Source organism: Tupaia chinensis, unplaced genomic scaffold (genome assembly GCF_000334495.1).
Source record: "Tupaia chinensis unplaced genomic scaffold, TupChi_1.0 Scaffold144642_1, whole genome shotgun sequence".
Taxonomy (NCBI): Eukaryota; Metazoa; Chordata; class Mammalia; order Scandentia; family Tupaiidae; genus Tupaia; species Tupaia belangeri.
In genome coordinates, this window is record NW_006204503.1 from 358,575 (window position 1) to 373,046 (window position 14,472).

The window sequence follows — 14,472 nt, forward strand, 5'->3', positions numbered from 1 at the left end:
ACTCGCCAGAAAGACAAAGAGAGACAGAAAGCGAGAAATCACCACCCAGGCCACGCTGCAATCCCTTCTCCTCCATTATCCTCTCAGGATCTTGTTCACATACACCCACGCGCCCAGCATGAGTTTAAGCCAACAGGTCCAGGACTGAAACTGCAGTCAACTACATGGGAGTTCAGAGACATAGCCATTACACTAACTGCTGGTCCCAGCAAAAAGTAATTTTTTAAAAGAATTATTTATTGGGACTAGCAAGTGGCATGGTAGTTAAGGTGCTAGATACTCCCACATGGCTGACCACGGTTTAAGTCCTGGACCTGGTGGCTTGCTTCCTCACTCTCCCTCTCTCTCTGTCTCTCTCTGTGTCTCTCTCTGGCCAAATTAAAAGAAATGAATGAATATTAAAAAATGAATGAATAAATAAAATTAAATTAAATCAAATAATTTGTTTTAAAAAAGAATTATTTATTAAATTTTATTTATCATTATTATTATTTTTTTTAATTTGCTACAAGACACACATGCTCACCAAAGAGAAACAGGGAGGAAAAAAGGGAAAGTGAGGAAATCATAGGTCTGGGACTTAAACCATAGTCAGCTATGTGGGAGTCCAGTGTTTTAACCACCATGATACCTTCTGACCCCCACGAATATTTTTTAAGAAGACAAAAACAAAAATCTGTGCTATGAAAATACTCATCATGGAAAACGCACACAGAAGAGTCACCACAACATTACTGATAACCACAAAAATTGGAAATAAAATACTCAACAGTGGATTAAGCCAAGTATAAGTATAAATTCAATATTTTGTAGTCAATTAATATAAGAATATCAAGGGCCAGTTGGTGGCATGGTGTTTAAGGCAACTGGATCCCTATAAAACTTTGACCTTAACAAACAATAGCTGGCTGATTTTGTAGGTTGAGTCATTTAAGAATGTGATCTTCATGGCTGATAACAGATACATACTTTAAATGTATTTTACATAGGCTTCCTTATTACAGTTTTACAATCCTCTAACCCAACTAATATAAAGCTTCTTTACCTACGTTAACAACCTAACATTCAAAATTCTCCATAGTCTTATCTCCAACTTAACCTTCTCATTGTAAAATATGCTCTTCTTAAAATTTAACTCTTAGTGGAACCAAAAGGTGGCATGGTGGTTGGGGCACTGGACACTCCCACAGGGCCGACCAGGGTTCAAGTCCTGAATCTGGTGGCTTGCTTTCTCACTTCCTCTCTCTCTCACTCTCACTCTCTGTCTCTCTCTGGTCAAATTTAAAAAAAAAAAAAAAGAATGAATAAATAAAATAAAAATAATTTTTTTTTTTAATTAACTCTTGGAGCTGACAGGTAGGTCTGGTGGTTAAGGGCACATGGCCAACCACGGTTTGAGTCCTAGACCTGGTGGCTTGCTTTCTCTCTTTCTCTCTATCGCTCTGTCCCTCTCTGGTCAAATATAAATAAATAAATACGTAAATAAAGTTAAATGAAATAATTCTTTTTAAAAAAATTAACTCTTGACTCCAAGCCTTTTTCTCCTAACTTCTACACTTTTGCTCACACCATTCTTAATCTCAAAATAGCTTCCTTTACTCCCTAACCTCCAATTATATTATATTTTTATCCAAACCATATATCCATCCTTTAAAATACTTTTTGGGTCCTACCTCCTCTATGTCTTTCCTGAACTATTTCCAGCATTCATTAAATATAACATTGACCTGCTTATGACCATGTTATCTAATTTGATATACCTGTACTATTTCAACATGCACATGATAATAACTTTACAGGCAGGCCATTCAAATTACATACTTTGATATTATTTTTCCTAACTGGAAATCAAATGTTAATAATTTAAAACAATTAAATTCTGCCTTTTGAGGTGAAGCCACTTCAAAGCAATCGCTTAAGTTCAACAACTGCCAAGGAATTAGAGCCAGATAGGGACTTAATAACTAACATTGCTAGGGCCAAGCAGATGGTATAGTGGCTAAGGTGCTGCCTGAGTCCCAGACCTGGTGACTTGAAAATCACTCCAGGTATGAATGTATGTGCCCAAAATCCCAAGAGGAGAATGGAGAAGGGACTGTGGCATGGCTGTCCCCCATTGGGGGAGAAGAGGGACTCCACTCCTCTATCTGTCTTCTAGTGAGTGCATATGCCCTATAGCAAAAATCTCTCTTAAAAAAAAAAAAAAAAAAGGCAATAGTAAATAAAAATTTAAAAAATAAAACATTGTTATGGGAATGCCAACAATATCAATTCATGTAATAGTTTACAATGAACCAGTTTTTGTTTTTGTTTATTTTAGTTTGGCCATAGGGTGCATGCATTTGCCATAGGGTGCATGCACTCACCAGAGAGGAACAGAGAAAGAGAAAGAGACAGGGAGAGTGAGAAATCAAACGTCGGGGGAATGGTCATACCGCAATCCCTTCTCCATTCTTCTCTCAGATATTGGGCACATATGCACATTCAGCCAGCATGTTTTTCAAGCTATTGGCTCCAGGACTCAAAACACACTCTTGGCCATATTCTCACATGATTCAGCTACCTTAACCACTATGCCACATCTGGCCCTACAATGAACCAGTTTTTTTTTTTTTTTTTTTTTTTTTCGCACGCGTTTTGCAAAAAAAATTTTTTTTTTTTTTTCTTTTTTTTGGAGAGGTTTTTGCTATAGGACGTGTGCGCTCGTCAGAAAGACAGAGAGAGACAGAGAGACAGAAAGCGAGAAATCACCCCCAGAGGGTTAGCCACACCACAATCCCTTCTCCATTCTCCTCTTGGGATCTTGGGCACATACACTCACACACACATGCATGCCCGGCGTGATTTTAAGCCACCGGGTCTGGGACTCAAACCGCGGTCAACTACATGGGAGTCCAGCAACATAACCATTACGCTAACTGCTGGTCCCCAATGAACTAGTTTTTATTAAGGATTTTTTTTTTCTAACTTTTTCCCCCCACAGGATGCATGCACTTGCTGGAGAGATACAGAGAGAAGGAAAGAGAAAAAAGCGCCCCCCCATGGGGCATGGTCACACACAATCCCTTCTTTCTACTCAGTTTGTCCTTGTTTTTGAGATTTGGGGCATGCACACACATATATCCGACATTATTTTTCAAGCTGCCAGGTCCTGGACTTAAACTATGTGGTCAGTCATGTGGGATCCGGCCACTTGAACCACCAGGCCATAGCCTGACAATGAATGTACTTTTCAACATGCTAGCAGAAATAGTGTTATTCTTCACTGGTCTTAATTGTCAGAGAGAGAAGAACCACTTACTACTAATAGTTGCCAAAAACCAAGAATGACATTTCTCATATTAATTCACATATTAAATATTAAAATAGGAACCAGCAGGTGGCCTGGTGGTTAAGGTGGCTTTCTCTTTCTGTCTCTCCCTCTAGTAAGTACATGTGCCCTGTAGCAAATTTTAAAAATAACAATATGGAGCCAGCAGGTGCATGTTAGTTAATGTGCTGGACTCCCACATGGCTGACCATGGTTCAAGTCCTGGAGTTGGTGGCTTGCTTTCTCACTCTTCCTTTCTCTCTGTCTCTCTCTCATCAAATAAAAAAAATAATAATTATAAATAAAATGAAATTTAAATTATTCATTAAAAAATAATAATGATAAATAAAAGTAAATAATTCTTTTAAAATATTAAAATGAATATATAGTTCATAGCATACAGAACTAAAAAGAAAAAGCAAAAAAAAAAGAGGTCATACTATCTGCAAGAACAGTACAATATAAATTTAGACTGACTTATTTTTTTTTAACTTTCCAAGTATAATTCTATAATGAAAATAAAAATCAAATAACACTTACCTGTGAACCCTCTGATCACACCTTAGGACAATGAGAGGATCTATCATCAAATCATTCTGAGTATATTTTTGTTGTCGCACAAACTTTATTGAAGGTTGAAGTGCATTAACTGTCATTACCCATAGCCTGATGAGAAAATAATTTCATATTCAAATCAGCTTTATTATAACTGAATTTGGTAGCCATCTAACACTTTCTCAGAAAGTCATATTGAGGGGGGGACCAGCAGTTAGCGAAATGGCTACGTTGCTGGACTCCCACATAGTCGACCGCAGTTTGCGTCCTGGACCCGGTGGCTTAAAACTCATACTGGGCACATGTGTGTGCGTGCCCACCCAAGATCCCGAGAGGAGAATGGAGGAGAAGGGATTGTGCGGCGTGACCATCCCCCCTGGGGGGGTGATTTCTCACTTTCTGTCTGTCTGTCTCTGTCTATCTGGCAAGCGCACACACCCTAAAGCAAAAACCTCTCCAAAAAAAAAAGAAAGTCATATTGAGGGAACCAGCAGTTAGCGTAATGGCTATGTCGCTGGACTCCCACGTAGTCGACCACGGTTCGAGTCCCAGACCCGGTGGCTTAAACTCACGCCGGGCGCATGTGCGTGCGTGCCCAAGATCCCGAGAGGAGAATGGAGGAGAAGGGATTGCAGCATGGCCATCCCCCCTGGGGGGTGATTTCTCGCTTTCTATCTCTCTGTCTCTCTCTGTCTGTCTGGCGAGCGCACGCACCCTATAGCAAAAACCTCTTAAAAAAAAAAAAAAGGTATATTGAGGAAAAAAATTTAGAAGACAGATGTGAATGAACTTTAAAACATAAATAACTATAGACATCTAACCTAATCCTATGTCTCTAAAATTAATAAAGATAAAATAGTAAGCACAAAGTAGCCTCAAAAATCTTCATAGTTGTGACACAGCTAGCAGGTGTAGAATGCTGCTGCTCAGCTGGTAGAGCCCACTTGGGAGGCCTGGGTTCAATTCTTACTTTACGCTAAAAAGCTGGGTGAGGGGGCATGCATCTGTAGTCTCAATGACTAAAGAGACTGAGGCAGAAGAATTGCCAAATAGTGAGACTACCTAAAAACACTGTACACACCTACGTGCAAGCTTGCAAAATTCCTCAAGGTGGGAGCAGAACAATCATGGCACATAAAATTAAGATGCAAATTAAACCTCATTTACACCATAGTTGTTATATGACTCTGTAAGTCATTGAGCCTCTCTGAACTGTCCTCATCTGTATAACAAGAATACTATAATACCTGTAAATGAAATATTACCAAAAAAAAAAAAAAAAACCAAAACACTTCAAAGCTGTATCTGGCCTCCAAAATATAAGTTATTATATGTTTGTCATCATAAAGTCTCAATGCAAGATCGCACCTTTTTTTTTTTTTTTGAAAGAGGTTTTCGCTATAGGGCACATGCACTCACCAAAGAGAAAGAGAGAAACACAGAGACAGAAGGCAAGAAATCACCCCCAGGGGAGATGGCCACACCACAATCCCTTCTCCTCCATTATCCTCTCAGGATCTTGGGCACACACGTACACATGCCCAGCATGAGTTTAAGCCACCGGGTCTGGGACTCAAACCACAGTCGACTCTATGGGAATTCAGTGACATAGCCATTATGCTAACTGCTGGTCCTGTGAGATCGCACTTTGAGATTAGACATTAAAAGATGGCAAAAGTGGTTACTGAACCGACTACACATCAAAACTTCTAAGAGAAATGCCAATATGGAGTGTACTTGATCATTTGGTAAAACCTAGAAGTCCAGCAACTCCACCTTAAACACAGAATGTCATGCTCGTAAATATGTGGACAACTAAGGATCATCAGACATTTAAATAAAACTTTTACTTTGAAAAGTGAGAAACTTGGGACTAGCAATTGGCATAATGGCTACGTTGCTGGACTCCCATGAAATAGACTAGGTTTGAGTCCCAAAGTCGGTGGCTTAAACTCATGCTGGGCATGTGTGCCCAAGATCCCAAGAGGAGAATGGAGGAGAAGGGATTGCAGTGTGGTCATCCCCCTGGGGGATGATTTCTCACTTTCTGTCTCTCTCTGCCTTTCTGGTGAGCGCACGTGCCCTACAGCAAAAACCTCACCAAAAAAAAAAAAAAAAAAAGTCAACAGATATTTTCTAAATTGGAAAATGAGGAAATCATAGTTACAAGTGTATTGTTGAGATATACTGAGGAGATGTCAATGGCGGAACAGAAAGATAAAAGGTAAAAATAGTTGTTTCTGGGGAACTAGAGTCAAAGAAGTGTGTGGGCAGAATTTATACACAATTTATGCACATTTATTAATTTGACATAAATTTAACATAAGCAAAAGTTAAATTTAAAAAGAATAAATATTTCCAGACTCCACTCCAGATCTACTGAATCAAAATCCTAGAAAAGTTGGGACCATCATTCTATATTTTTAGAGCGGACCAACATGTCACTAATAAAATCTATTGACCAACAGAGACCAACTGACTAAAGCAAAACTAGTAGTCCATTGTTCTCCACTCTGTTGCACACTGGAATCACCTAGGGAATTTTAAAAATAAAACTATGGATGCCCAACTCCCACCCATGGACATTCTCATTTAATTGGCCTGGGATACAATCTGTGGTTCAGGTGTTTTAAAAGTTTTCCAGATGAGGCCCAGCCACATTGGCACACAGGTGCTACCATCTGGAAGGTTGGAAGCAGCACTGGAGGCACAGTTAGGCTCCCAGGCCAACCTGAATGTATGGGGCATAGCTGCATTCAACTATTAATTCCACCAAATTGGGAAGCTAGGGCAAGAGCACAACACAGCAAAACCTTGTCAAAATGCCTCTCTCTGTCTCTCTTCCTTCCCCTTTTTCTCACCTTTTTGGTTCCTCACTCTACTTCTTGTAAAGAAATTATTTTAATTCTCCAGGTGATCTTCCTTTTATTTTTTTTTATAACGGTTTTTGCCATAGGGACATCGTTTGCCAGAGAGAGAAAGAGAGACAGTGAGAGGGAAAGTGAGAAATCAACCCCGAGAGGAGATGGCCACGCCACCATCCCTTCTCCTCCATTCTCCTGGGATTTGGGGCACACATGCACACACACCCAGCATGATTTTCAAGTTGCCAGGTTCAGGACTCCAACTGCAGTAGCCATGTGAGAGTCCAGTGCTGCAAACACTATGCTACCTGTTGGCCCAAATATTCTCCAGATGACTTTAATGTGCAAAATTTGGAACCATTGTAATGATACAAGATGCCATACTGATTTAAATCACATTTAGCTACAAATGACTATACAGGAGAACCAATTTTTTAAAACACTTTGTCAAACTGGAAATGCATACTATTAGAAAGAAAAATCTGGGACCAGCAAATGGTGTAAGGGTTACGTCGCTGAACTCCCACATAGCTGACCATGGTTCAAGTCCCAGACCAGGTGGCTTGAAACTCATGCCAGGCATGAGTGCGTATATGCCCAAAATTCTGAAAGGAGAATGGAGGAAAAGGGATTGCAGCATGGTCATCCCCCCGGGGGGGGGGTGGGGATTTCTCTCTTTCTGTCTCTCCCGTGAGTGTACATGCCCTAACGCAAAAATCTCTCTTAAAAAAAAAGAAAAGAGGGGCCAGCAGGTGGCGTGGTGGTTAAAGGTGCATGCTAGATTCCCATAAGGCCAACTGCGGTTCAAGTCCCAGACCTGATAGCTTGTTTTCTCGCTTTCCCGTTCTCTGTCTCTGGTCAAATTAACAAATAAAATTAAATAAATAATTCTAAAAAATAAAAAAAGGAGGGGGAGTGGCAGGTGGTGTGGTGCTTAAGGGCACTGGATTCCCATATGGCCAGCTGCAGTTTGGGTCTTTAACCTGGTGGCTTGCTTTCTCACTTTCCTTCTCTCCTTCTGTCTCTCTCTGGTCAAATTGGAAAATAATAACAACAAATAAAGATAAGTAAAATAATTTTTTAAAAAAAGAAAGAAAAGAAAAATCTAAAATCAGTTAAATTAGCGACATTTAATTGAGCAATGGGTTCTAGAACTGGGCAGCTTCCTGACCAAAGTGTTCATAACATTCCACCCCACAAATGTGCAGGTTTTATTTAAAGTCAGAGAAAAGGAAGTAACATGCAAAACCACCTAGATTGGCTGTAGTTGGCATTTACCTTATGTGGTCACATGCTGATCAGTGGCAGCCTATGACAGACTGAAGCTTAGCTGCTGTGATTGGCTGCGGCTCAGATACCAAGTTGCCAGGTACATGCTTAGGTTAGGTTACAACTTGCTTGTACATCAACTAGGCTATAGTTCAGTACATATGGAAACTGCCTTTTGCCTAATTTATCACCCAAACATAAAGGCCTGCTTAGGCCAATTTAGTTGAGTATAACAATATTTTTAAGTTTCTATTTCTTAACAGAAAGTTTAAAGTTATAACAACTCTTAAATTAGTAGTCTTCACAGGGACCAGCAGGTGGTGTGGTGGTTAAGAAGCTGGACACTCCCATAGAGCCAACTACACTTCGAGTCTCAGACCTGGTGGCTTGCTTTCTCACTTTCTCTCTCTCTCTCTTTCCATGTCTCGCTCTGGTCAAATTAAAAATAAAATTGAATGAATGAATGAATGAATGAATGAATGAATATAATTAAATACAAAATTATTTTTAAAAAATTAGTAGTCTTCAGAAAGGAGATGAAGGCTAGCTACAGTGGCACAAGTGACAGGGCATCACTACACTACATTAGCAGCACATGGGAACACCTGGAGTTCGGATCCAGTATGACCTGGTACACTGAGTACTTCTACAGGTGCACCTGGGCCCCTGGCTGGTTGGAAGGCTGAGGGAACATCTTTGCTTTTCAAGACCCTGTCAAGGGTCCCTAACTCTCTGTCTCTCATGAAAAAAACATTTGAAAGAAAGAGAAAGACTGTTACATACTCAACAAATAATGATATAAAGGGTCTTGTGAACTTTTTTTTCAATAATTTAGTTTAGGTGGTTGCATATTATCACTGCTATACATTTCTTTATTACATGTTATAAACTAAATTTACCTTCTAGGCATCACTGTATTAAGAACCATCCATAGTTTGTTGACAGTTTGAAGAATTCTCCGTGGAACCCCTGAATTCAACAGCTGGTTCATATTGGATGTTAATACTTCTGCATATGGTATAAGTTCACTGGCAGAGAGTAGAGTCAGGTGTTCTATAATCTGCATCACTTGTGTGTGACTTACTGGGACAGCCAAAAATGCTGAAAAGAAAACTCAGCAGTCATAATCTAAATTCTATAAAGTTTACCAAGCAGGAAATAATAAAACCATCTGAGACCACAGTCCAAATAAATCAAGAAAATGATGATTCACAAAAATATAAACTTCCAATCCTAGCTACAGTCTTGACTAAATTTAAAATAAGGCCTTAAAAACTCATGGAATGCGGTGGCATGGTAGTTAAGGAACTCGACTCCCACATGGCCAACTGTGGTTCAAGTCCCAGACCTGGTGACTTAAAAATCATGCCAGCACATATGTGTGCATGCCCAAAATCCTGAGAGATGAATGGAAGAGAAGGGATTATGGTATGGCCAACCCCCTTTGAGGTGAGTTCTCACTTTCTCTCTCTTTTTCTCTCTGGCATGCATACATACCCCTTTGGCAAAAATCTTTAAAAAAAAAAAATACTCAGAATTGCAGTTATTATGTCCTAAAGAACAAAAATTGTCTCATTTTTTAACTCATACAATAACCTGAAGACTCATCTCATTTTCCTGATGATTCAGACTAACTGTAAAAATTGAACTGAAATAGTAAAATATATCAAAGCACTGCTTTTGGTAGTTAACATTCATTTGAAAGGTCCAAACATTTTGATACTTTCTCTAGATGGCCTCTTTTATACAATGTAAGCGCCTGTCAGATTGGTGATACTAAAAAAAATCTAAAATTGTGGTCTCTAATAGAGTAGTCACTAATTGCATCTGGCTACTGAGCACCTGAAAAGTACCTCGTTGAAACTGAGGTATGCTTACGTTCATAAAATACACACCAGATTGGGAAGACTTAGTGGAGGGAGTAAAATATTTCATTAATAATTATTTATTGATTACATGATGAAATAATATTGTATCTATTTGGTTAAAATAAAAATAACTATTAAAAATAATTTAATCTGTTTCTTTTGATTTTTTAAAATGTAGCTACTAGAAAGTTTATACTTGTGGGGCCAGGTGATGATGTAATAGTAATGCAACTAAACCCACATGGGAAGGTCCCAGGTAAATGTCCCAGGGCCTCCCTGTACCTGCTGGGCACACGTGTGCTTATAATCGCCACTGGCTGAAGCTGGGTATAGATTGTGGCGTGAAGACCCCATTGTGGGTGCCTATTTCCCTCTCATAGAAAAAAATAAATAAATAAACTTAAAAATAAGATTTGTATATGTGGCTCATACTGTATTTTTACTAACAGTGCTGATTTAGAATATTATCTATGAACAACAAGTATGTTGCCCTATTCTACTGCACTTATTTCTAACTAGTATAAGACCTTCCTAAAACCACACCACCTTTTAGTGATAGTAACATAAACACTAATAAATACAAGATACTCCATGTCCAAAAAAATGATTCAAACTCTTCATTCTCAAAGATAATTACTTAAAATACATTTACAACACTGTATATCCCCAAGAAAATTCTGCATGATTATTAAGATGTCAGTTAGCCTAGCATCTCCTCATACTACTAAAGGGGAAAAAGGAGTATTAATTTACTATACCTTCTTGGAGTTGTTTAGGAGAGTGGTTTTTGGCATTATTAGTCAGAAGCATTCGCCTTAACAGGGCGTCAGTCCCCGTGATTTCTTCTTCACAGATCCAGTCATCCACAATACATAAATGTGGGTAATTAGTTGCAAGGAGACGTAGTAAAGCTGAATGTAACCCTTGAAAATGAACAGAAAGTCAGTTGGACGTTCCACTCACAAATACCAGAAGTTTATTACGTCTCACACCAGCAGCCCACAAGAAAAGAAGGTCTGACTCTAAGGCAGTGTTCTCCCAAGTGTGATTAGAGCACCACTTGCATAGGAAAGCTTGTTTTATGTGCAGAATAATGGATGCCATCCCAGATGACTAAATCAGAAGCTCTAGAATGGAGTCCCAGGAGTCTGAACTTCTTTCATATACATCCCACAGTTGAAGAATTTCTGTACAGTAGTTCAAGCCAGGGAATATGCTTAAACAGATTCCCAAATAATCTGAAGCACAATAAACTGGCAACTACTACTTAAATCAAAAGTTCTCAAGCTTTCTTTTATCAAAATTGAATACCACAGTCCCAATATAACAGCATCTCACTAGGAAACGTCATTTGATATAGCAGTGATTTGAGAGTTGAGCAGAGAGAAGAAAAAAGAATTTTCATTTGAGAAAGATTAAAAACAGTTTGAAAAAAGCCCCATTTAGAAATTCTGATAGACTTTATAAAGTACATACCCTTTCCTCCACTGAGAATCATTGCTAAAGAAGGGTAAAATTAAAGTTGCCTACTTTGAGGGCCTAAAAAGTCTCAGGTACCTTACACACATTTCCTCATTTCATTCCTACAAAGTAAGCAATAATGTCTCCATTCTATTGTAAGAAAAATTATTTTTTTAAATTATTTATTTAATTTTATTTATTTATTCATTTATTTTAATTTGACCAGAGAGAAACAGAGAGAGAGAGAGAAAGTGAGAAAGCAAGTCACCAGGTCCAGGACTCAAACCGTGGTCGGCCATGTGGGAGTGTGCAGTGCCTTAGCCACTATGCCACCTGCTGGTCATGTCGCTAAGGAAAATTATTAATGATCCCAAAGTCACAGAGCTAAGTATGTCAGCCAATAGAAGTAGTACTGATGATATACACAATAGGATATCACCTACCTTCGAGAAAGGTTAAGGAAGATTGAAAGGAATAGGAAATCTCCCTTTTACTAAATCGAAGTCTTGTTTCTAACAAGCTGTCAAAGTCAAAAGCATATTCCGCTGATAGCGTATTATGTGCAAATTTGACTATTCATAACTATTTATTATTGTGTAATAATGATGGGAAAACAGACAATGATACCATAACAATACCTATTTAGTTACATTAAGTGTCAATATGCTAAGTGCTTGGCACATAAGTACTTCATAATATTGCTACTACACTATAGTTATTATTGTCATCAGAGTCCTAAGAGTAATACAGTGATGGGACCAGCAATTAGTGTAATGGCTATGTCGCTGGACTCCTATGTAGTCCACTGAGGTTTGAGTCCCAGACCGCGTGGCTTAAACTCACGCCAGGCACGTGTGCAAGCGTGCTCAAGATCCTGAGAGAAGAATGGAGGAGAAGGGATTGCGGCGTGGCCATCGTGATTTCTCGCTTTCTGTGTCTCGGTCTCTCTCTGTCTTTCTGGAGAGCATATGCACCCTATAGCAAAAACCTGCCAAAAAAATAAAGTAACAGTGATAACAGCAGTAGTACTCAAAGTTCTTTAGATTTAATCATCCACTTGGGTAACCAGTTAAACCATTGCTTGATCCCAGTGGGGATAATATCTGTTTCATCTCAAAAAATAGCTTAAAATTAATGTTTCTATGTTTGAAAAGAATCTTAACAGGAACCAGCAGTTGGCGTAATGGCTATGTCACTGGACTCCTATGTAGTCAACCGTGGTTCAAGTCCCAGACCTGGTGGCTTAAACTCACGCCAGGCGCATGTGTGTGCATGCCCAAGATCCTGAGAGGAGAATAGAGAAGGGATTGCAGCGTGGCCATCCCCCCAGGGGAAGATTTCTTGCTTTCTGTCTCTTTGTCTCTCTCTGTCTTTCCGGCAAGTGCATGAACCCTATAGCAAGAACCTCTGCAAAAAAAAAAAAAAAAAAAAAGTTCAAATCCAAAGAGTTAATATATGTACAGTAGTTAAAACTATCCCAGTCACAAGAGACTGCTTACAATAATGCAAATTAATTCACATTTCATAATCTTTTCAATAAAACATGTTAATTGCCAAAGGCTGCCAAGATCATTTCTTTGAAAATAGATTAGAGGGGACCAGCAGTTCGTGTAATGGCTATGTCGCTGGACTCCCATGTAGTTGACCACGGTTCAACTCCTGGACCCAGTGACTTAAACTCACACCAGGTGCGTGTGCATTCGTGCCCATGATCCTGAGAGGAGAATGGAGGAGAAGGGATTGCGGCATGGCCGTCCCCCCTGGGGAGGTGATTTCTTGCTTTCTGTCTCTCTGTGTCTGTCTGGCAAGCACACACGCCTTATAGCAAAAAATAAATAAATAAAAATAGATTAGAGATAAAAGTAAATAAATGCAGATACCTCATTAAATATGACCAGTAAAGGCTCATGTATTTCCTTGAAACCAATCATTAGAAAGAAAAAGAAAATTCCAACTTCATTGAAACAGAAAGCAACCCACACTCCAACATTATATGTGGTATTTAAGAAAAAAATCTACTATGGCTTCAAAAAAAAAATACTATAATTCTATCTGACAGTATTTATAGTAAAAATTATTTTACTGTTACAGATAGTAAAAATATTACAGTATACTAAGGATTATGAAATAATTAAAATAATAAGCTAGGTCTACATGTACTGATATGAAAAAATAGCTAAACTCCAAGGGGAAAAAAAAAGTGAGTCTCAGAAAAGGCAACATATAATACCATCCATAGGTTGTTTTTTTGTTTTTTGTTTTTTTTTAACTTGTGTACTTATTTAGATCCAACCAAGCTGCTTTTTTTTTTGGAGAGGTTTTTGCTATAGCGCACGTGCACTCACCAGAAAGAGACGGAAAGTGAGAAATCACCCCCCCAGGGGGATGGCCACACCACAATCACTTATCCCTATTTTTCCTCTCAGGATCTTGGGTACACATGCACACGTGCCTGGCATGAGTTTAAGCCACTGGGTCCGGGACTCAAACTGCAGTCGACTACAAGGGAGTCTAGCAACATAGCCATTACACCAACTCCTGGTCTCAAAACTGCTATTTTTATAGGTCAAAATTAATTTAATATCTGCCATCTCATACATTCTACCTATAGAGAGAAAAATGTCTACAAATACATACCAAACTGAAAATAACTGGAGTTTCTGGGGGAAAGGTGATATATAGATAGTGAGACAATGGATTTAGTGAGGAAAGCAAAGGGAAATTTCACTCCTGAATTGTTTGAAATGTTTACAGTGAGCACCTATTACCTTTTATAATATAAACAGTGACGTGTTTTACAATAAACTTAAGCAGAAAAAGGCAAATAAAACATATACCTCCCAACTCCTGCTGTAGCCCTTGAGCCTGCCGAATAAGGAATTTGATAGGAATTTGATCCATTAAAGAAGAAGAATAGGATTTGGGCTTTCTTTGCATGGCAGCTGTCAAAGATAAAAAGCATAAAATACATAAAATATTAAAACAACACAAATCTTAATCTTTAACCCAAATGGGAACAAAAATAATGTAAAATGACTTTTAATTCACTTAATCTGTGAATACAGCAGATAAAAGATGAAAAATCACTACCAAAATAGTAGATATACAGGAAAAGCAAGAACTAAACAGTGCCCAGGAATTAAAG

General features: G+C 38.6%; 1 protein-coding gene across 3 annotated transcripts in view; it reads right to left on the bottom strand.

Moving 5' to 3' along the window:
• Positions 1–14,472, bottom strand: part of INTS2 (integrator complex subunit 2) — a 72,052-nt gene that overhangs the window by 13,975 nt on the left and 43,605 nt on the right. For all 3 annotated transcript variants that reach the window (XM_006167216.3, XM_006167217.3, XM_006167218.3), the window contains exons 16-19: positions 14,165–14,269; positions 10,625–10,789; positions 8,898–9,099; positions 3,851–3,976 (exon numbers count right to left, since the gene is read on the bottom strand). In XM_006167216.3, the coding sequence (XP_006167278.1) occupies positions 3,851–3,976; positions 8,898–9,099; positions 10,625–10,789; positions 14,165–14,269 (598 nt within the window). The remainder of the gene's footprint in view (positions 1–3,850; positions 3,977–8,897; positions 9,100–10,624; positions 10,790–14,164; positions 14,270–14,472) is intronic.